Here is a 24,193-nt window from a genome sequence, read left to right on the forward strand (position 1 = left end):
TGGTTTAATTATTTATTTATTTATTTATTTATTTATTCAGTTTATTATCATCAATCCCCACATTTTTCATTTTATTCCAATTACTATTTTTTATTATGTTTGTCCTATTAAAACATTTAACCTATATGTAAATATGATTTAATTGTAAATCTTTTTTTTGTTTATTTAATTAAATTATTAATTTTACTATCGTTAGATATTTAAAGTTAAAAAATATCGGGTTAACTAAAAAAAAATGATGGAAGTGTGACCGTTAGATTGTCATAAATAAAACTGCATTTAAATGCACCGTTGTTGCATTATTATAATTACTGCGGTAAGATTTTGCAGTTAAAAACTGTGCTTGTTATCAGTTATTTTCTTATCCGCGAATAGTACTATTAAATATAAACACGTGACATAAGTTGTCACTTATTTTTTCGAGCATATCAATTTGTTGCTCGTCTAGTTAACAATAAGAGAGTTGGGAAACTCTTACCTTGAATATAATATTTAAAATGATTCAAACGCGCTATCAACAGATAGAAGAGAAATAATGTTGCACGCAATACTTCTCGTTTATTACTTGACAAGTTTTATCAACAATTATTACGAAATTATATACATACATTGGGATCTCTGGCAGGAGTGTGGCTTACCCTAGCGGCAAAAATATGAACTAGAGACTGGAGGTTGCTGTGCAATACTTATATAACCAAAATAGAGAACAACGTTTATAACATTATCATTTTTTTGTAATTAAATGAAATAAAATGAAACTTACATTGCTAGAAATTTGTAAGTTTGTTTGTACAAAACCAAGCAATAAAAATTTTGTTGGTGGTGAAAGTGTATTAAATGCTGGACATGTGATTAAGTGTGGACAAGTACCAAGTCGTGATTGTAATATTATAAGTATTTTTTTTTTTTATGTAATTTAAATCAGCTGTCAACAATTCGTCCTAACTGCTCTAGTTTTGAATTTAGCCACCAGATAGCGTATTCTAGTGCTAAAGATCCCAATATATTTTTTTTATATATTTTTATTATATAATAGGTGTACAACTTTGTTTCCGCTAGTTTACTATACAGATGGCTTATAGAAAAAAGTCCGTCATTTTTTTTGCCGGAACATTGGAAAAAATGGCGGACTTTTTTCTATAAGCCATCTGTAGGAAAATAGTGAAATCAAAGCTGTACACTTTATTATATTATGATATATGTATACTTCGTGTTACACGAGTTTTCGCGAATTGTTAAACAATTCTTTTTGTTTATTATATAAATATATCATTTTTCTTCTTCTTATTCTTTTTTTCTTTGTTTCATTTTCAAATTACTTTCCTCCTTCTTCCCCTTCTTCTTTCCTCCCATCTTACGTCTGTCTTATTTTTTATTCTAACAAATTATTCTCACGAATTAATTACACAATCGTTGTTATACCATTTAATCGCGTATAGAAAAAAGAAAAAAATGCATCTACCGATAGCGAGAAAAAAATAAAAACAAGAGTTTGTTAAAAGATAGTAAGGTAATTACTTTAAACGACGATACGTGGAAGTACAAAGAAAATAAATTATATACGAAGTTAAACGTATTTTAACACGATACGATAAATAGATTTTTAAACACGTAATTTATTATTATTATTTGAGAAAAAAAATGTGTTGTTCGTAAGTTTTACTCAACATGTGTGTTTTATGCTCGATAAATGATAAAAAATAACCGCGATGGTCCTTAAGAAAGTTCCATTGTGGAAACCAAAATAAAAAACAAAATTTCTTATTAAAAATCTTATTTATGGACGAGAGTACAGTCTGACCTAAAAATAAAGAAAAAAAGTACCATCGCGGAAAAACCAAAATAAAAAAAAACATAATAAAGCAACCAGTGGATCTATGTGTGTGTTTCTCTCTCTCTCTCTCTCTTTCTCTCTCTCTCTCTGTCCTGGCCCCCCATGCAATCTGAAGCAGCCCAAACGATGGCCGATCCACGCGGCTTCAAGCCAATAAATCAGTTGTGGCAGAGCGTGGCAGTACCAACGGATCCGGATTCGGAATACTTATACGAGGAGATTTCGGGCCTTTCGGGGTCCCAGGATAACGAGACAGGGCCGGTGGGGGCCGCTGTCGTTGGGGAGGAGGAAGAGGAGGAAGAGGAAGAAGAGGAGGAGGAAGAAGAGGAAGAAGAAGAGGAAAAAGAAGAGGACGAGGAGGAGGACGAGGAGGAGGAGGACGAGGAACAAGAAGAAGAGGAAGAAGAAAGTAGAAGAAGACAAGAAGAATTAATAAATATCAGTAGAATAAACAGAGGTTGGTGGAGATATCACGATACAAAAGAGAGTATTTGTACAAGCAATCCAACAACAACAACCACCACCATAACAACAAGCACCACCATAGGCGACCATTTGAAGTCGCGTAGCAGCAGTAGCAGCAGCAAATCGGCCGACAATCGGCGGCCATCTTCAATTATTTCAAACGAAAGGAAAAATATCAATAGCAGGGTGGAGGAGGTGCAGCATGCCGCGCGCAGGAGTTACGTGGAGTCCGGTACAGGAGGATCGGTACCGCCACCACCTCCTGTTGCAACCGGTCTCAAGCTGACCTCGAGGGGACGCACTAACAGCAACACAGTTGCTCATTACATTAGATCGGCCAGTACCAATACCGGTCAACATTATCACCACCATCATCACGGCTTGCACAGCCAATATCCGGCCGGAAGTGGTGGGACCACTATCAGGCCGAACGTCAGGCATCATCATCAGCATAGAAGATTTGTCAGTAATGAGACGCAGGAAGAGATACAGGAGGACGATGAAGCTACTCTACGGGAGTTGCTTGTAAGGTACGTTTTATCAACTATCCCTTTATCAACATTCTTCCCCTAACTAATTCTTTGCTTTTTTTTTACCCCCAACTCTTTTCTAATATACTAATATATATATCTTTCTATATCTATCTGTCTATCTAATCTATCTATCTGTCTATATCTATTATCTATATCTATCTACTCTACCCCTTTTTTTCCCTTTCCAAACTAACCTATCTACCTAACCCCTGACTTAACCTCTCTTTCTTTTTTCGTTTCTTCTTTACTTACTCTTTTTCTTTTACTTCACAGTTGATGATCCCAACTATACGATGTGTATTGATTATATTAATGACACTTTTTGTAATGTTTAAAAATTACTTTAAGGTTAGGTTATTTTTTTTGTTTTGTCCTAAACCGGTCCGATTGATTATTTTTTTTTTTATGACCTAGACTTATGTTTCTTTTTTTCTTCTTTTCTTTATCAAACTATATTACATTACTCCGGAGAATATGGTATATATATTTCCGATCAAAAAGGTTAGGTTTCTTTTTCTTTTTTTTTTGTTACTTGGTGTCGCCACCAATGTTCTTGAGAATTATCTGGATTCTTATTCCTTAGGTGATGATATGACACACGTCAAGGGAAAACAATTTCTCTTAGGAGATAAAAAAGGATAAAGAAAAAAAAAGGAAAAGATCAAACAACGGGATTTGTTTTTTTTTCGTTTGAATAATTGAACTTTGAAAGTTCGTTGCAAAATTCTCCATTTTCTTTGTTTTTTCTTTTATTTATTTTATCATTCCTTTTCCTCATTCTTTTCTGATTACTCAAGATTTTATTCCTTTTCTTATTTTTTTTGTTCTAACGCGTTGACTTTATTTAATCGAAAGAATTCACCAAACGGGTATTAAATCAAACTCCGACATTTTAAAATGGCGATAATTCGTATAAATATTTTATATGGTACAAAGAAAAAAAAGAATGCATCCGTAAAACAACAACGACGACGATAATAATAATAATAATAATTATTATTATTATTTCCTATCAAAAGTGATTATAATTATCGCATTATAACCTCACTTTTTGAAACGATTATACCTTCCTTCTTTTTTTTTTGTTTTCGTATATCGCATATCGTAAAATATTTTTATTCGTATATAAATAATTGTATTAATTAGACATTATTTTTTTTTTTAAATTAATTAAATGTTATTTTAAAAAAGAAAGATATAAATTTATTTAAAAAAAAATATTATTATCAACGATAATTCGAATTAAAATATATATATACAACATATACATATAGAAATATACAATTTTAACTTTAATTAATTTGCTCATTGCATTTTAGCGCTTTTGCTTTAAAAATAAAAAGAATAGAAACCAAAAAAAATGATTTGTTTAAAAAAAAACGTAGTTTTTAGTAGACCACCATCAAACAAAAATTATTTAATAAATTATAATTTATGATCTATTATTTTTTAGTTATTTTTTTCTTTATTATATGAATGACAAAGAAATGTAGAAACAAAAAACAAATAATTTATAATATATTATTGTTAGTTAATCGTGGAAATGTATTATCAAATGTATTTATCTTTTATAGTAGATATATATATTAATATTTTTTGATACAAGCATCCTTGAATCTTCGAAAGTAATTTAGTTTAGCACCGCGATAGCTCATCGGTAGAGCTCTTCAAGCTTGCATATCAATTAAGAGGATATTTTATGCTCTCTCTTTCTCTCTCTTTCTCTCTTTCTATCTCTACTTCTATCTCTCTTTCTTCCTTTTTCTCTTGTTCTCTTTTTTAGATCGTTCTAAAGTGCTCGATAAACCCCAGATATAGTTTTGAACTAATCGTAAATATTTGAAACCTTTTTTCAAATATTTCCATAGACACCACATGTGTGTCATCTTTTCTATTTTTTTTAAATTTAATTAATTTCCAATGGGATGATATTCCAAAAAAAAATAAAAAATAAAAAAGAAACAACAACAACAACAACAAAAATAAAATAAAATAAAATAAAAAAAATACAAAAGGAAAAGGAAACGAAAAATGCATCCAGGTAATTCTGTCTTCAGTGGCGGTACCTTTGATTGCTTTCATCTTCAACAAAAATATAAAAAAAAGAAGAATTTACAAAAAAAAAAAAAAATAAATAAAAAAAAGGAATCAAGAAGAAGAAAAACGAAATAAAATCAAGTCAAATCAATTAAATCAATCAAATCAATCAAATCAAAAAGTAAAAAATGCAAATAAATAATAAATAATATCTTCTAATATTATTATCATTTTCTAATCCACATATATATTTCTATACCTATATATATATTTTTTTTTCATTTGTTTTTAAATGAAATACTTTTTGGAGAATGCGAGGCTTTTTGCCATACCATTCAATATTCATTTATACATGATTCACAATCGCTCTCTAACTTAGACGACCACCTCCTATATCCTTCCCCTACACGTCCTTTTTAGTTGATAAAAAAAAAAGGAAAAAAAAATACATGAAAAAAATATTTCTAACACTGGCAATACGTTTTGTGTTATGGTTATTTGAATTCTTTGGCTGCGGCGCTCGCAGGCTTACCACTGATCGCTCCATTCCATTTCGAATCATATTAAAAACTCCATGTTTAAAGTCGAGTAAAAGAACAGGTATATATATAGTATGAATGAAGTATACCTAACAAATATAATCAATAATAATAATGAATTAAAATTAACATAAAAATTTGGGAACATTTGTTCTTGTACTCGACTATCTCTCTCTCTCTCTCTCTCTCTCTCTCTCTCTTTCTGTCTCTCTTCCTTCCTTTCAATCTTTATTTTTTACTTTCTCGTCGCTCATCGACATCATGCTGAATTTTTGTAAAATTATTTTGCCGATTGTTCGTTTCGCATAAAAAAGTGATGGTCCATTCAAATTGCAAGCTCGCTTGTGGACGCGGGCGGCAGGGGTGAGTAAGCTGGCGTTGCGTCGCATGGCGATGAACAATACAAATAATAATAATAATTAATAATAATTATTAATAATAATAATATATTTATTTAAAAAAATTATAATTATAATAATAATAATATATACATATATATTAATATATATTATATTATTATAAATTAAAATAAATATATTACTCTATTATATTATTATTATTAATTATATATAATTATATATTTATAATTATATTATAATTATTATATAAATTATAAAATAATAAATATATATAAATAATAAAAAAAATTATATTATAAATTACATTATAAATTATATAATTTTATTCATAATATTATTATCAATAAATTATATAAATTATAATTATTATATAAATTATAAAATAATAAAAATATAAATAATACAAAAAAAATTATATTATAAATTATATTTATAATATAATTTAATTTTAATTAATAATTTATAATAGAATTATAAATTAATAATAATAATAAATAATATTAAAATACGACGGCTTTCCTTTTTCACTAAAAAAAAATTAAAACGAAGGTCGTCGAACAAATCTATCTCTATCTCTTCCATTCTCTATCTCTTCCATTCTCTCTCTCTCTATCTATCTATCTATCATTTATCTATCTATCTATCTTTTTCTATCTTATCATCTATCTATCCCTTTATATTAATTAGAGGAAAATTGAACGTCACGTTACTAAAAAATGCGAGCGAATAAAAATATCATTATTGACATTATTATTGACTGAACCAAGACTGTGTTTCCAAACTAGGTAAAGATTTACAGAGTGAGTGATAAGAGAGAAGGCAAAAGGGGCCAAAAGGCAGGCGGTGGTCAATCAGTCAGGTCAGGCATCGTCGGCCTTTATATAGCGCCGCCCTTCCCCCCTCTCCGCCACACGTAACCCCCACCAATTTGGTTGTGGACCTACTTGAACACCACCAACCAACACACCACAAGCGGGTGCAATCGTACTCTCTTCTTCTTCTCTTCTAACAGAGAGTCAATTCGCATTGGATTTTGATGGGATAATCCAACGTACGTACAATAACAGTCGTGTGTTGTGAGAAAACAATAATAAAACAAAAAAAATAAAAAAAAAGTAAATAAAAACAGAACAGAACAGAACAAAAAAAACTCTAGATAGATAGAAAGAACTCAGAACAGAACAAAAAGGACACTAAGAACTCAATATTTATATATATATATTATATATATATAAATCTGTCTGTCTCTCTCTCAATTATGTGAGAGAATAAGACGAAAGAAAACTGAATCAAGAGGAATTTTATAGTGGGGAGGCATAGAGGCTACTGTAGTTTCGGAACACAGCCATGGTCTCCCTACCTCCCAGGTACATGGCAACATCATCTTCGCTGCTCTATCTATCTCTATCTCTATCTATCTGTATCTTTCTCTATCTCTCTTTCTCTCTTTCTCTCTCTCTTTCATCTTACACCATTCACCCTATCTCTTTCTATTTCTATTTCTTATCATTAACCTTCTCACCACTCACCAAACCCCTCTCTCTCTCTCTCTCTCTCTCATATTTCTATCGTTACATTTTTCTTCATATTTTGTACTGTTATATCTTTGTTAACCCTTTGGGTACACATTTATATTATTTATATAATTATATAAATATTTTTTAAGTTATATAATAAATTATTATAATATTGTAATATTTATATGATAGTAAATTTAAATTAATATTGATATATTTTATATTTAATTATATTATAAATTTATGTGATGGTTTTAGCGTAGCGACAACAGTTCGGCGTTCCGTGCCTTTTAGAATCCGAGTCGTTTTAGGGTTTCGAATCCGGATAGGGGTAAATTTGTTTTATTGTCTATTTTTATATTATCTTTTATATAATAAATTTAAATTTCTATTATAATATTAAAATAATATTAATATTATAATATTATCAAAATAATTTGATATATTATAATACATTTAAATTTCTATTATAATATTAAAATAATATTAATATTATAATATATTTTAAAATAATTTGATATATTCCTACACATATTGTAATAAATTTAAATTAATATTAAATATTATAATAATATAAATATTACTTATTACTTTGAAATAATTCTTTAATTTGTACCCAAAGGGTTAAGATAATTTTGCATTTTATAAGATAAATCATTAATTTCACGTCACATTTCATTCCTACTGTACGTAACATACGTTGTTCATTTTTGTTCATTTTGATTATTTTGATTATTTGCTTCTTCCTTCTTTCCCTCCTCCCTCCCCCTTTATCCTTTTATATTATACTATTGACTATATGCACACACATGCACTAGCTCTCATTCGCTATCAATCTCACTCATTGTCAGTCACATACACACTTACACGCACGCACACACACGCCTTGCAGCAAATCTTCCTTTTTATTTTTCTCTCTCTCTCTCTCTCCTCCTATTTTTTGTTCTACTCTCTCTCTCTCTCTCTCTCTCTCTCTGTCTCTCTCTCTTCTTTCTCTTTCTTCTAAATCTTCTATCTTTAAAACATAAATATCATTATCCTATCTGCTTGGCTGTGCACATCGATTGATTAATTTACTGAACACTTTTTTGATCAATTAAATTCATCAAATGCCTATTATCGAAATGAAATTAGAAATGTTGTTTTTTAATTATCGCCATGTGACCCGTCGTACAAAATTGTTTTCTCTTTCCTTTTCATAATATCGCACATTTTCCTGCATCGTGTTCAGTAGATCTCATGCGTATTGCCACTTTGCGTAACATAATTTACATATGGGTGTATTATTTGTGTTAAAATAAACAAAATTGTTTTTTCTTTTATTTTTTTTTTAATTTTGTTTTTATGGTTTTCAATTCGAATTGAATAATAGAAAATAATACGAAGAAACGGTTTAAACGGATTGACCACCCCCAACCCTCTAACCCCCCATATAAGTGCATCAAAATTGCACCAATGTTACACAGTTTTTTTTTTATTTATTTTTTTTTATTTAATTTTATCTTTCCTCTCTTTTTGTTAATCATTGTTTTTAACAAAAAGAAAACAATAAATAAAAATAAAATTAATAAATTCATTTCAGATGAGACACACAACATGTACATTCACGTACACATACATTTATACATTCATACATTCAGATACACACACATAAATAATTAATAAATAAACTAATATGATGAGATTCAATTATATTTTTATTTCGTCTTTCTTCTTTCTCTATTTTTTTTATAATTATTAATTATATTTATTTTATTATAATATCTTTCTATTTGATCCCCTTAAGAAACTATTACTACCCCTATCTAATGTGCACAGCTGCGAAAATATTATAACCAATGAACGTAATATAAATAAATCCTAGTATTCCCCTCTTGTTTACTTACACACCTAAAAATACCCATACACATCTATTAGATATGCTTTTAGTGGCGTTTGTAAAATTTTTGTCTATTGTAATCCGTGTCTCTCTCTATCTATCTCTCTCTTTCTCTTTCTCTCCTTTTCACACAAATCGTTATATATATATTTTATAAATAAATAAATAATATAACGATCCAATGTTAGAAAAATTAAATTACCTATCAATTTTAAATATACTTGCATATATATATATATATATATATGTTACCCTATATTGAGATCTCTGGCAGGGGCGTGGCGTAGCATTTTGACCTATCTACTCTAATTTTGAATTTAGCCACCAGATAGCGTATTCAAGTGCTAGAGATCTCAATACCATTAAAACATGTGATTCAATTATTTCATAAAAATATTAGAACAATTTAAGGAAAGTATATAATAAGTTATTTTATTATATACTTTACTTATATAATTCTTTATTATTCTATTGTGAAATAAAGAATTTTCACACTTTAAAGGTAACATATATAATATACATATGTATATATAAATCGCGGTACCGTTGTTTATAAAATAAATAAAAATATATAAATAAATTTTTCCGATTATTTTCTTTGACTGTCGAGCAAAAACTTGTCGGTTTATTCGCGGTTTAGTCTTTTCAAAGTTTTCTAAGAAACAAGTGTCTACCTGTTGATATGTATTGTTATATATATATTTCTTTCCTACTTGTGGGACGTCGCGAAACCTTTAACATATATACCGGGTGTTAATTTATAAAAGTGAAATATAAATACAAATAAACTATTTTCTTATCACATAAAATAATTCTCCATATAGGAGAAAAAAAGAGCTCGGCAGTTATCGCGACCTTGAAGAGTTAGTCTTTTTTATTTATTTTATACGGGCGAGAATATTTAACAAAAAATTATGAACAATTTTGTTATATAACTTAGCTGGTCTTGATTCCCCTAATTTCCCCTAAATTCCTCCTTTTTCCTCCTTAGCGTGTCAATGTGTTACTTCGACAGAACAATGTCGATTATGTCTGTTTGTTTGTTTTTTTTTTTTTTTGTAATTTTTTTTGTTGTCTATTCTTCTTCTTCTTTCCCTTCGGCCGAGTTAGGGAAATTTACGTGTGGCTATGTGTGTGTGTCTGTGGACAGTCTGCAGAAACAGGTCAGCGTTATGAGTATGAACCTGAGTGCCAAGTTGGACGAGCTGCAGCGGGGTGACCGCCAGCTGGAGACTACTGTCGCCCTATGTGAGATTCGTACACAACTTCAGGAACTAACCAAAAGTGTTGAGTCTTGTCAGAGCGAGGTCAGCGAGGTTAAAAGGGATATGGTCGCGATTAAGGTACTTCTTCCCCATCCCCAACCCTTTTCACTTTAATATATCGTTGGTTCTTGTTGTCCCATTAAAAACAAAAAGAAAAAAAAACCACCCGCAATTTATTAACACCTCCTATAATTATAATTAAATATTAGTTGTTGTCCCTTTAAAAACAAAACAAACAAAAAAAACACCCTAATTTATTATTTCCTTCTACAATTATTATTATTAAATGAGTATAGAAATTTTTTAATTTTAATTTAATATAAAATTTAATATCAATATATTAATATATTTATTGTATTATATTATATTATATTATAATATAATATAATATAAATATATTTTTTAATATATATTATAATTATACCTTCTCCATAATTATAATTATTAACTTCATATATTACAATTATTAAAAAAAAGAAATTTTTTAATTTTAATTTAATAAAAAATTAAATATTGGGATCTCTAGCAGGGGTGTGGCATAGCAAAAAATACGACCTTTCTACCCTAATTTTGAATTTAGCCACCAGATAGCGTATTCAAGTGCTAGAGATCCCAATATATTTTTTTTTATATTCCCAACTACTCTGTGATATCAATAATTTTATTACATAATCTAGAAAAATTGTAATAAAATATAATAATTGTATTACATATTATATATACATATATTATGTATTCTACCTGTCTACCCACCTGTCGTGTATTTTATTTAACTTAGCACGAGCTAGACACCGTGCAGCAAGTAAAGGAGGAGATTGAGGAATTACGAGAATATGTAGATCGCCTGGAAGAACATTCACATCGACGAAAACTCAGACTGTTGGAACAGGTGACCCTTCATATCGAATAACAAAATAAAAAAAAAACAAAAAAAACATATGGTTTTTCTGTTCTTTGTTTTAGTTGTAATCTGTGATACGATATGGATACGATACCTGAATTTTGCTTTTTTTTTTAATTAATTAACATTACTCTCTCTTATTCTACTTTATTTTTATTTTATATTTTAATATACGACATAACCTATTTTATATATATATATATATATATATATATATATATATATATATATATTTATTTATTTATTTATTTATTTTATATTATATATATATATATTACTTTGTAACTGTATAAACTTGATTATTCGATGTTATAATCAACAATAGTATATTAAATAAAGCTATTTTTTGAATTATTTTATTTTGTCCTTATTTATTATTACTTTAAGATATTTTAATTAATGTCTCTTTGTGATAATTAACCTTTTCAAATATATTATAAGAAAACAATAATGATGCACGTAGTGAATGATTCGTTTTTAATTATTGTTAATATTTTCTTTTCTACAATTTGTGTTTGCAAATTTTTTTTTTTAACTCACATGATGCATTTTAACCATTATTTAAATTAATGTTAATAATAATTTACAGGGATTAACATTTTTCTTATCGTATGCAATATTGGCGGCTGTTTTGGGCATGTTGCAATTTGGATATAATACTGGAGTCATTAACGCACCCGAAGTGGTATGTTTAATTAACCTATAAAAACAATAAAAAAAAATAATTTTAAATTATTACATTAATATATAAAATCTTTAATATGATTTTTTCCCTTAGAATATAGAAAATTTTATGAAAGATGTATACAAAAATAGATACGGAGAGGATATTTCCGATGACTCTGTAAAAAAATTATATTCCGTAGCTGTGAGCATATTTGCTATTGGAGGTATGCTAGGTGGTTTTAGTGGAGGAATCATTGCCAACAGATTTGGCAGGTAAGTGCCAACCATGAGAATAAAATATACTTAATAATCAATTACTTATAAAACTAATCAAAATCATTGAGGAAACATTTAATATGAAACAAATATTTCTTTCCCTTTTTTTTGTCATTCCTGATCCTATTTTATTTTATTTTTTTTTTTTTTTTATCATCATCATCATTTTCTTCTTCTTCCTTTTTTTTTAAATCCTATGACCACAGAAAGGGGGGCTTACTGCTAAATAACGTGCTGGGCATCGTGGGGGCATGCCTGATGGGTTGTACAAAGATTGCTCACTCATACGAAATATTGTTCTTTGGACGGTTCATCATCGGTGTCAATTGTGGCTTAAATACCTCATTGGTTCCCATGTACATATCGGAGATAGCACCACTGAACCTAAGAGGTGGCCTAGGCACGGTGAACCAGCTCGCTGTTACGGTGGGCCTCCTGGTCTCCCAGGTGTTGGGCATCGAGCAAATCCTTGGGACGAATGAGGGTTGGCCTGTTCTCTTAGGATTAGCTATCTGTCCTGCCATATTACAACTATTATTGCTTCCAATATGTCCTGAATCACCAAGGTAAGAATATTATTTTATATTTAATTACATTTCAAAAAAATATTTACTCGTTAGTGTAATATCTTTTATGTTTAATTATTATTAGGGTTGAATACAAAAGTTCGTGTCATTTTATGTGTGTTACAAATTGTATTATGAATTTTATTATTTTAAAGTTTACTTTGGAAATATTGAAAGATAACGTTCAGGGTCATTTGGTTCATCCTAATATAACAAATAATAATATTAATTAATTTGAAGATATTTACTCATAACTAAACAATGGGAAGAAGAAGCCAGAAAAGCATTGAGAAGATTAAGAGCTAGCAATCAAGTAGAGGAAGATATTGAAGAGATGAGAGCAGAGGAAAGAGCTCAACAAGCAGAATCTACGATATCTATGACAGAACTTATATGTAGTCCAACATTACGAGCACCTCTTGTAATTGGTGTTGTTATGCAACTTTCACAACAATTGTCCGGTATTAATGCCGTAAGTCTATTATTAAATAACACCCTAATTCACAACATACTTGTCTCAATCACAATACATAATTAAATAATATTTACAGGTGTTTTATTATTCTACAAGTTTGTTCACCAGTTCAGGTTTGACAGAGGAAAGTGCTAAATTTGCAACCATAGGCATAGGAGCCATTATGGTTGGTATGACGTTAGTCTCAATTCCACTCATGGATAGGACAGGAAGACGTACTTTACATTTGTACGGTCTTGGTGGCATGTTTATCTTTTCAATATTCATCACAATTTCGTTTTTAATAAAGGTGAGCAGCTATTTTTATTTCCTTTTTATCTTCCAAGCTATTAAATTTACATATACGTATATATATATATATATATATATATTATATATTATATATATAATATATATTATATATACATGTTATATGTAATATAAATGTATAATTTTTATTTTAACTATACTATACTATACTAAAATATATAGTTAAAACAAAATTATATAATATTAACAAAGGTAGAACTAATTCTAATTTTTTTTTACCTGAAAATAATATAAAAACAATTAATTGAAATTCTTTTTAAAAAAAATCATTTGAATAGTGAAATAAAAATAATTACCCAATATCACTTATAAAAAAAAAACAAAAAAAAACTGTCAATTTTTTGTGTACATAGCTAACCTTTTTTTTGTGTGCTTTCTCTCACTTCTTTGTATACCTTTGAAAAAAACAAAAAACAAAAAAAAAAGTAAAATAGAAAAAGGTGTACTTAAACACTTTGTTCACAGCTGGAGTGCAGCACTGCACCAACAGTGAGAACTATCGCTAATATATATATATATATATATATATATATATATATATATATATATATATATTAATATGAATCTGTATCATTTAAAAGATTCATTTTAATTTCTTCCCAAGCCATTCATATAATTAATAAGATCCACACCATACCTGCATGTTTATTTATCATTTGCGCTTATATTAATAATAATAATTGTTTTTTTTTTATTATTTAATTAAACAAACATCACTCCTCTTTCATACTTTTGAGTAATATTGGGTTGACAACTAAATTCATTGCTGATTTTGAAAGGCCACCTATCGGCAAAATCCGCCATCATTTACTTACCAACTCAATACAACAATTGCAATATTAATAATTGTTAATAATAACTTTCTATCCAATCAAATTTGTAAATGATAATTTAAATAATGAGCCTTTTTCCTGGGAAGATTAAAAAAAGATCCGCTAGGAGGGGCAGCACAGTGGGGGGGTACATATGTGAATTTTACACCATCCTGCTTGTACCGACTATCAGACGTACAATTAGCGTATGTACAATGTTTTGTAGGCATGATTTTTTTAATAATTTTTTTGATCACAATATTTATTTATTCTAATAGTAATAAGACGTATGTTTAACGTTGTTGTCAATAGAGAATTCAAAACATATGTACCCCCCACTGATGCTACCCCTCTTAGCGGATCTTTTTTTAATCTTCCCAGGAAAAAAGCTCATTTATTTTTTACATTTACTTTTTTCTTTAATAAACAATTGAATAAATATTTCTTGATAAATGTATATAAGAGGAGTTTCTTAAATGTATTTATAGTGTAGCGCACGTGTTACTTTGTTTTATTAGATTTATTTGAATTATTATTAAACAAAGCTTTTTTATAATCCAAATTCCCTTTCCCTTTCATCCACTAATGACCTCTTTCGTGACAGTCTGGAGGAGAATTTTCTTCACTTTCTATTATAATTAGCCTACTTTGTTATTGGCTCAACCCTGTTGTTCATGATTGTTTTTTTTTATATATTCATATCTTGAAAATATTATGCATAAATTCGCAAATTTTTCTATCTATACTATCATTCTTCTTATTTATTTATAAATAAACGACCAGGATTTAAATATTATATTTAATAAGCACATTTTAAAATACAGGGCACCAACATTTTGCAAGGTCAAATTATTTACTCATTGTCTCAGTATACTTTAATCAATTTTTCTTTAATACAATATAATAAATTGTCTATGAAATAAATTCATTCATATTTTATCTAACATTTGACATTAAACAACAAAAAAGTCGAGGTCTTTTATCTCATCCTGGCACTCCTTCTTTTATCTCTCAATATAGCAAATTATGCTTTGCTGCTTATAACTAAAAAGAAAAAAAAATCCAAACATAAAAAATAATAATGTATTGTAAAATAAACGAAAGCACATTTCACTATTTCAACAACAACAACAACAATAACAACAAATTATATTTCATAATAATCACGACGACACGTGTTTACACAGGATTGGGCTGCGCACTGCATGACAAAACTAATTGGTTTGTTTTGTTTTCAATCTTTTTCTTTAAAAGTTTTTCATAAAATTTGTTATCTGTAATTTTGGTTATAATCCTGAGGCTCCTCCGGCTGCTCAGGAAAGAAGAACTTGATTCTACTGCCTGATAGGAGTTTTTTGGTTACGTACAGGAAATGATCGACTGGATGTCCTATCTGTCAGTTGTGTCTACGCTTAGCTTCGTGGTATTCTTTGCTGTTGGACCTGGATCCATTCCTTGGATGATTACAGCAGAGTTGTTTTCGCAAGGCCCTAGACCTGCCGCTATGTCCATTGCAGTTCTTGTCAATTGGATGGCTAATTTTTTGGTTGGCATTGGTTTTCCAAGCATGAAGGTAATAACCAACATTCAATATTATATTATTAACCTATATTATAACATTTTTTTATATATTAAATATTATTTTATACTATACCAATATTATAACCACATTTTATATATTAAATTTTATTAGTTTTCCAAGCATGAAGGTTAATACCAATATCCAATATTATTTAATACCACATCCTACATTTTATATATTAAACATTATCTTATACTATACCAATTATTATACACAAATGTTCCTACATTTTCTATATTGAAATATGTTATTTAATATTGTACTAATATTGTAATATACATAGATATATTTGATTTGAATTTATGTTACAGTCTAGCCTTGAAAACTACACGTTCCTACCGTTCAGTGCATTCCTAGCCATCTTCTGGATCTTCACTTACAAGAAGGTTCCCGAGACCAAAAATAAAACCTTTGAAGAAATTCTAGCATTATTCAGACATGGTAATGACAGGTACGCTCAACGGCAAGTTCATGAATTTTTCAGTAGTAAATCATTAGATAAATAATGTGTTTTCTCCTTATTTTCTATTTTTGTTGTTGTTGATATTTCGTAAATTAGGATTAAAAACGTACAAGCATTTATTTTTACATGAACTTAAAAACATTTTAATCGACAAATTTATGTTTCGTTTATTCTTTTTCACATGAGATTATAATTCTTCATTTTTTAATTATAAAAAGAAAAAAATAAGAATCTAATTAATATTATTGTGTTGTGTTTTCACTAACATTGAATATTATAGAAATATTTTATTAATAATCAGGACCATTTAAGAGATACCCACCCCCACGTATAATATAATGTATAAAATTAATCATTATAATTAATTATATTATTATTACCGTCCAACATATCCGTCCATTATTAAATTTTATAAATAATTCTAAAACATTCAATGTTATGTGTGATATTCCCAGTGAACACAAGACCTTAAAATGATGTCATACGTATGTCATACAGTGATCTTCAAATTTTTTCGTAGACATGACGGAATGGTGACTTATTTATGACCTCAATATAAAGTCATTTGTTCTGACTTAAAAATGACGTAATAATTCCATCACATTCTTACAGCAAAAAACGAAAGGTTAAAATGTTTTTTTTTTAAACTTTGTATTTTGAGACTATAAATTAAGTATATAATATTGTAAAATTGTTTAATTGCATTAATTTTATTTAAAAAAAAATAAATTTAAAATTTTTTTTCAATTAAATAAAAAAAATAGGAAACTAACTCAGCTTACTCTGGGACTGGCGGGAATAACCGCAGATTTAGAACAAGTTTTTTTCTAGAAAATAAAAAAAAATGAAAAATGGCGAACTTCGAGAAAGTAACGGTCTTTCTCAAACAATACGAAAATTTAATGGATTTTATAATTTTGAAATTTTTTTGTATTTTTTTTCTGAAAAGTACATTTAAAAACAAATATTAAAAAAAAAAAAGTTCCAATAGCTTAAATTTTAAAGAAATTATAGCCATTTCAAAGAAAAGAGCCATTTTTTTCAAAAATTAAAAATTTTTTTGGGTTTGGTAAAAGAATTTGAAAAAATTCTGAAAATTGTTTTTCATAGGGTAGCATAGGATACAAAACTTTCAACCTAATCGAAAGGAGTCGGGGTTAAAAGTGAGCGATTTAACGTGGAATGCCCCATATATATATATTAGGGTGGGTCAAAAAAATCAATTATTTTTTTTTTACAAGTGCCACGGAAAAATTGGTTGCTAGACATCTTAAAACAATTCTCACCAAATATGAGCTCTTAATTTTAATAGGAAGATCCTCTGCATCACAGTTTTTTATTTTTTTCTCAGTCCAATAGATTAAAATTCATACCTCATTGTTTATTGATTGTACAGAAAAATGTTCTAGACGAATTTTGTAGGAAATTTAATGCTCTACAAAAAAGGTATCTTATATTTTTCCCGTAAACCTCACCATTTGAATGATATTAAGGTTTTAAGTTTATTATTTTAGAACAAATTTCATTTTTGTTTATGAATTTTATAACTCGACAATAAATGACTATTAAAAAATGCGCAATACAAATTTTTGTAGGAAATTAACTGTTCTATAAAAATGGTGTCTTATGTTTTGGTGATTAAATAAAGCGTTCAAAAGATATTCATCATCAAACTTTCATGTGTACTGATTTCTGTCTCTGAATATCTTTATGACATCATTGCTTTTTTGTTCTTTTGTTTCGTCAAGTCAGCCTAACGTCATATTTATTACGTAAAAGTCTTACGTTAATAAGTGTAAAATAATGAGTCACATGTGACTCATATCTGACTTATATCTTACGTAAATCCTGACATAGCGCAAAATCATTTTGACGTCATTTTGATGTAATTGTGTTTACTGGGTTGGGATCTCTGGGAGGGGCGTAGCGTAGCAATTCGACCTAAATACTCTTTTTTGAATCTAGCCACCAGATAGCGTATTCAAGTGCTAGAGATCCCAATATATATAAATATTATCATTAATTCTAAATATTAAATAATCATTATTACTTCATTATTATTATTATTATTATTATTATTATTATTATTATTATTATTATTATTATTAATATGAATATTGCAATGATAAAATGATACCACACAGTAGAAAAAGAAAAATGACTGTTAGATGAAGAAAGTTTCTCGTCTAATACTTTTGATATTTAAAAAACAATTATTCATGATTGGTGGATAAGAAAAATTCTGGAAAAACACGTGACATTTTTATTAATAATAATTCCGTCATTATTCGTTCGATTCTTACACAATTAATTCACTTTTATTATGCATTTTTTTATTAAATACTCAAACTTTTTTTTTCACAGACACACATGTACACATATACACACAGAACCAATACTACGAACGTAATTCTACAACTCTTATGATAAAAATGATACAAAAAAGAAGCGATCGGTTCTCAAAGCTTAACAAAACATTTTTTGTTTATTTTATAAAATGTTTATGATTCAACTGTAATAAAACAATCATTGTGTGGAAACATTTTGTTAATTTTATAATTTGCTATATATATCTCTTCAATGTATATATTTAATTTACAAGTAAACAATTATATTAAGGGACCATCTCAGTGTAACCGGCCAAAAAATTGTCAATTTTCGTAATTTTTTTTCGGATGGATAGGTGGAGGGGATCGGGATGTTTTTTTTCGAATAAGACCACTCTTTAACAATACAAAAATATTTTTTTCATTCGTTTTTATTTATTTTTACTTATTGTTATTAATTATTTTAAAAAGTAAGTAAAAAAAATAGGGGCAATCGGTGTCAACGATTGTGACGCAGTTTGCATCTCAAAGAAAAAAATCAAATTGATTATTAATCTGTAGGAAAGCCGCTGTGTCCCTATGGAGGTTTTTTTTTGAAATTTGACAAAATGGCGACGGTTTGAAGAAAAAGTACGAAATTTAGCCCTGTTTTTTAACAGTTTTTCGTGTGAAAAAATAGGAAGAATTAAAAAAAAAAAAAATCTTCCATAGGGACATAAAGAATAAAATAAACAAATATTCCGTAAAAATTTCAAGTCGATAGCTTGAAAACTCTCCCTCTGAGAGGTGACACCGTTTGTAAAAAGGGCATTTTGAGAAAAACGCGTTTAAAGTTTAGCGCGCGACAACTTACGCTCCAATTTCTTTTTTCAAGAAAGGTTGTAGCGACCGTAATAATTCAAATTTAAATTTGAAAATTTTATAGAACACGCACAACTATATGTACTTCAAGATAAGACAACAAAAAAATCGATTTTTTTAAATTTTACACTGAGATGATCCCTTAACTTAAAAGTTAATTATAAATTTATTATTACTTCTCGAATATTTTTTGTTTGTTTTCTTTTTTATTTTCATTGTTAGTTTTTATTGTTTTGCATCCCCAATTTAAAATATTTTCAAATTTGCATGATTATGATTATGATGATGATGATGATGATGATGATGATGATGATGATGATGTTTCTTGATATTTTTTTTAAACTTTTAATTGACATTAAATAATAAATAGGCTACAAATTTTGTACAAATTATAATAATAATTGTAGAAATTACAATTTGATTCTTTTTATTGTTTACACAGCTGTAGTTCATTAGCTTCTAAATACATCGCTAAAATGTAGTTGCTAAGTTGTAAAGTACATAGAATTAAACAAAAAAACAAAAAACAAAAAAAACAACAATAATAATGTATTTACATTCACATATTATTATTATTATATTTTATAATTTTTCCATTATAAAATGGAAATTATAAATACATTTGCACACAATCTCACATATATATAATATATACACGGTTTAATTTATAAAAAAGAAGAAGATTTGTTTTATAATCATGTTTCTTCTTAAAATTTAACATTTTATAAAATACAAAAGAAGGAAAAAATATTAAAAGTTGAGTTTTTAAAATTTAGCATTTTATGAAATACAAATTGGGAGAGAAAAAGATATTAAAAATATTAAAAGTTTAAAAAACAAATTGTGTACGACCAAAATGAGATAATTAAAAAATTCTTAAAATATTTAAAATTATTAAAATATGAAATATAAATTTTTAATAACAAATTGTATATGACCAAAATATGATAATTAAAAAAAATTCGCATGTTGGAATAAAGCAAATGTTTTCATTTGATATTGTAATTGAAAAATTTGTTTGTTTGTATTGTACAAATGACATAAAATAATTCATTTTGTGAAATATGTATAATAATTATTACTTTTAATATGTGTTTGACTTATAAAACATTAATAGAATCATTATTATTATTTTTATTATTATTATTATTTTTCTAAGCTCAAGTAAAAACAGCATATTTATTTGTTAGTATGTTGTAAATAGATAATTGAATAAATTTGTTAATTAATAATTATTGTAATTATTATTATTTGATTAAAATAATATTAATGTATTGGATTGGCAACTAAGTCATTGCGAATTTTGTCGACAGATGGAGCTTACACTTTACTTTGTTCCATTAAATTGTTTACAGTAACCTAACCTATATTTTTTTATTATTGTTTGAACTATGGAGGGTAGAGGTAAGGAGTAACATCTCTGTATATGAAAAGTGTCCGTCGAAATGCATCCAATTCGAGTGGCGCCACAATTCGCAGAGTGCCAATTTTAAAGGAAGCGCCAAATATATTAGAATAGGATTGAGAAATAAACAAGGAACACAAATTTTACAAAACAAATTTTATCCAAAACTGTTTTGTTATTCACATACTTTTTCATAAAATTAAATGATAAAAAATCAATAAACGTACTATTCACAGTTCACGAAATAAAATCACTCTAGCTACACGTTTTCTCATAATAATTCTTTAAGGTTATATTTACTACATTATTACATAACTCGGCAAACTTCAATTCGTTTACAATTGCTACATTCATACCACATCTCTATTTTCACCAACGCTATTCTGGAAGGTTTTTGAACTGTTATTGGTAGAAAACACTGGACACTTTTTCACATTTTCTCCCATAAGAGATGTTACTCCTTACCTCTACCCTTCATAGTTTGAACGTTTATCTTTCATTCAGTAAAAAAATTATATCAATTAATTCTTAATTTTTTTTTATTCGCAATTATTTAGTTGTCAACCAATATATCATCTTCTCTCTCTTATTAATAATAATAATAATCGTACATAATATATTTTATCCATTGTAACAATTTTTTCTATGTTATTTGGATCAGGAGCAGCTTACGAGATAGCAGACTTTACGGGTGAGTTTTAATTGTTTAATTAATTAATTAATTAATGTCTCAGTCAAAATTATATACTAATTTATATCATAATATATATAACAGGTTTATTTAAGCAATATCAATTGCATAAATTGCATGAATAAATGAAATATGAAAAACAATCAAAGAAACAAAAATAATGAATAAAAAATAAATAAGTAAATAAATAAAAGAAAAACACACAATTAATTGCTCTTAAAATAAGAGATTATTTCTTATAATATTTTAGGATGAATACTATTATACAATACAATCCAAAAAGAAAAAAAATTGCACACCTTTTATAAAAATACAAATTAAAAAAAAATAAAATAAAGTAAAATTTAACCTTTTAGAGGATTTAGATTGCTTTAAGAAATAATCTTAGTTTTGTTGTTGCCAAATATTAGTAATATGAATTTTTGGAAACGTTTAAAAAGCCTGGCATGTTGAATTATTATTACCTCTATTTATTAATCAATATGGATGCCAAAGTTCCATCATTTTTCATGCAATACGTTGGTCAGGCTGGAAATTGAAAAACAAAGCAAAAGCAAAAAATAAAAATAATAAAGATAAAAATATAGTTGCATGAATATTTTACTTATTACAAACAATTGTAAAATTTTTGTTTGTTTAAATTCCTCATTTGTGAAGACACATTTCACAGTTTCTAATTGTAAAGTTCTTCAGGGCTATTATGTAATTTCAATTTGACAAAAGGGTCAAACAACAATAATAATAATAGTAATAATAGTAATAATAGTAATAATAATAATAATAAAAATAATGATTAAAAATGTAAAATATATATGAAATTATTGCTACATAACAGCCCCGATTACTTCAAATCCTGGAGCCTTGTATTTTCAGCATGCTCTTCTTTTTTAGCCTCTGCCCCAACCTTTTTATAATAAACCCAAATAAATGTTGAATAATAGATAAGTCTTGAAATAATTATTCCATGTCAATTAGTTGGCACGAGTTTATGATGCTGCTGTACTGTGCGATTTGCATGATAGAAAAAAGTGCTTTACATTAACTGTTTGGCGTATAAACAATTATATATTGGGATCTCTGGCAGGGGCGTGGCTTAGCAATTCGACCTATCTATTCTAATTTTGAATTTAGGCACCAGATAGCGTATTCAAATGCTAGAGATCCCACGTGGCATAGCAATTCGACCTATCTAGTCTAATTTTGAATTTAGCCACCAGATAGCGTATTCAAGAGCTAGAGATTCCAATATAATGATATTAATATTATTATAAATATATTATATATATATATATAATAATCAAACATTTTATATCTGATAGATCAAAAAAAATATATAATTGAAAAATACTTTGCTTTTGCATCATAATTATTCTATAATATTTTGTTCGTATATTAAAATAGAAAACAAAATGAAAATAAACTTGAATTATATAATTGTTTAATGCCCATTACATTTGTTTCATCAGTGCAGCTCTTAATAAACTCGCAAATATCAGTGAAGCTTTATTTATTTATTTTAATATTTGGTTTTTGTGTTTCTTGGTTTCTTGATTTTCTGTGTTTTATTTATTCAAATTTCTAATCAAAGCAAGGTTTTGCCGAAACATTCAACGAATCATTGTTAACATGCTTCTTCGCGAATGAATTATCATTATTAATATTGAATCAATGGCCGTGGCCCCTTTTTTAATTTATAACTTATTCATTAAATTTCATCATTTTATAAATCAATCCTGTTAAAGGACTACTTTAAAAGAATCATTTAATCATTTCATATACATTTCATGTGAAGTTTTATCAAAGAGATTACAACATATTTATATGCATATGCTGGTTGTATTTATTATAATAATGAATATATACATATATTTATGTATATATATATATATTTTAATTAGAATTGTTTTTTTTTATCTCAAAACACTTTATACCAATGGCAGTGAAAATACATACAACACGTATCAATATTTTTGTCTATTTAATTTTCAATCAAACTCTCTTTATAAAAAATACTATTATCTGTGTAAAACAAAATGTAAAAAATATTACATAAAATTATTAACAACGAAACAATTTCTATATCTCGTACCATTGTTAAATAAATCAACGAATACTATTGTCATTTAATAAATAAAACAACTCGTATCATTTATTCGACACATTTAATCCTTTGAGTGGTGAATACTTTTAACTAAAATGTTTTGTAGGAACGGAATAATTTATTAATAATAAATTATATTTAATAATTAAATTTTTTTTCTTAATATAATTTAATTAATTATGATAAATATTACATTATTTTATATTAATATTAATAAACACGTATATGCGTCCATAACACTCTAAGGGTTAATCACTCGTAATACCGCTAAAAATGATAATAACAATAATAATAATAATAATATTCATGAATCATAATTAATAATTATAA

At 27.4% G+C, this 24,193-nt stretch overlaps 1 protein-coding gene across 9 annotated transcripts in view; it reads left to right on the forward strand.

Annotated features, from left to right (window-relative positions):
• Positions 1-24,193, forward strand: part of Glut1 (Glucose transporter 1) — a 49,568-nt gene that overhangs the window by 14,398 nt on the left and 10,977 nt on the right. For 6 of the 9 annotated variants that reach the window (XM_089179333.1, XM_089179337.1, XM_089179338.1 and 3 more), the window contains 11 exons: positions 1,950-2,829; positions 10,314-10,506; positions 11,207-11,317; positions 11,919-12,014; positions 12,108-12,268; positions 12,478-12,837; positions 13,078-13,309; positions 13,389-13,601; positions 15,782-16,006; positions 16,327-16,466; positions 21,733-21,762. In XM_089179333.1, the coding sequence (XP_089035459.1) occupies positions 1,961-2,829; positions 10,314-10,506; positions 11,207-11,317; positions 11,919-12,014; positions 12,108-12,268; positions 12,478-12,837; positions 13,078-13,309; positions 13,389-13,601; positions 15,782-16,006; positions 16,327-16,466; positions 21,733-21,762 (2,630 nt within the window). In that variant the 5' untranslated portion in view covers positions 1,950-1,960. Of the gene's footprint in view, positions 1-1,949; positions 2,830-10,313; positions 10,507-11,206; positions 11,318-11,918; positions 12,015-12,107; positions 12,269-12,477; positions 12,838-13,077; positions 13,310-13,388; positions 13,602-15,781; positions 16,007-16,326; positions 16,467-18,842; positions 19,019-21,732; positions 21,763-24,193 lie in introns of those variants that run through there. The other 3 variants (XM_089179336.1, XM_089179334.1, XM_089179341.1) reach the window with 3 other exon arrangements.

This window comes from Polistes dominula, unplaced genomic scaffold (genome assembly GCF_049000335.1).
Source record: "Polistes dominula isolate Pdom_NZ unplaced genomic scaffold, Pdom_raw_medaka contig_373, whole genome shotgun sequence".
Classification (NCBI taxonomy): Eukaryota; Metazoa; Arthropoda; class Insecta; order Hymenoptera; family Vespidae; genus Polistes; species Polistes dominula.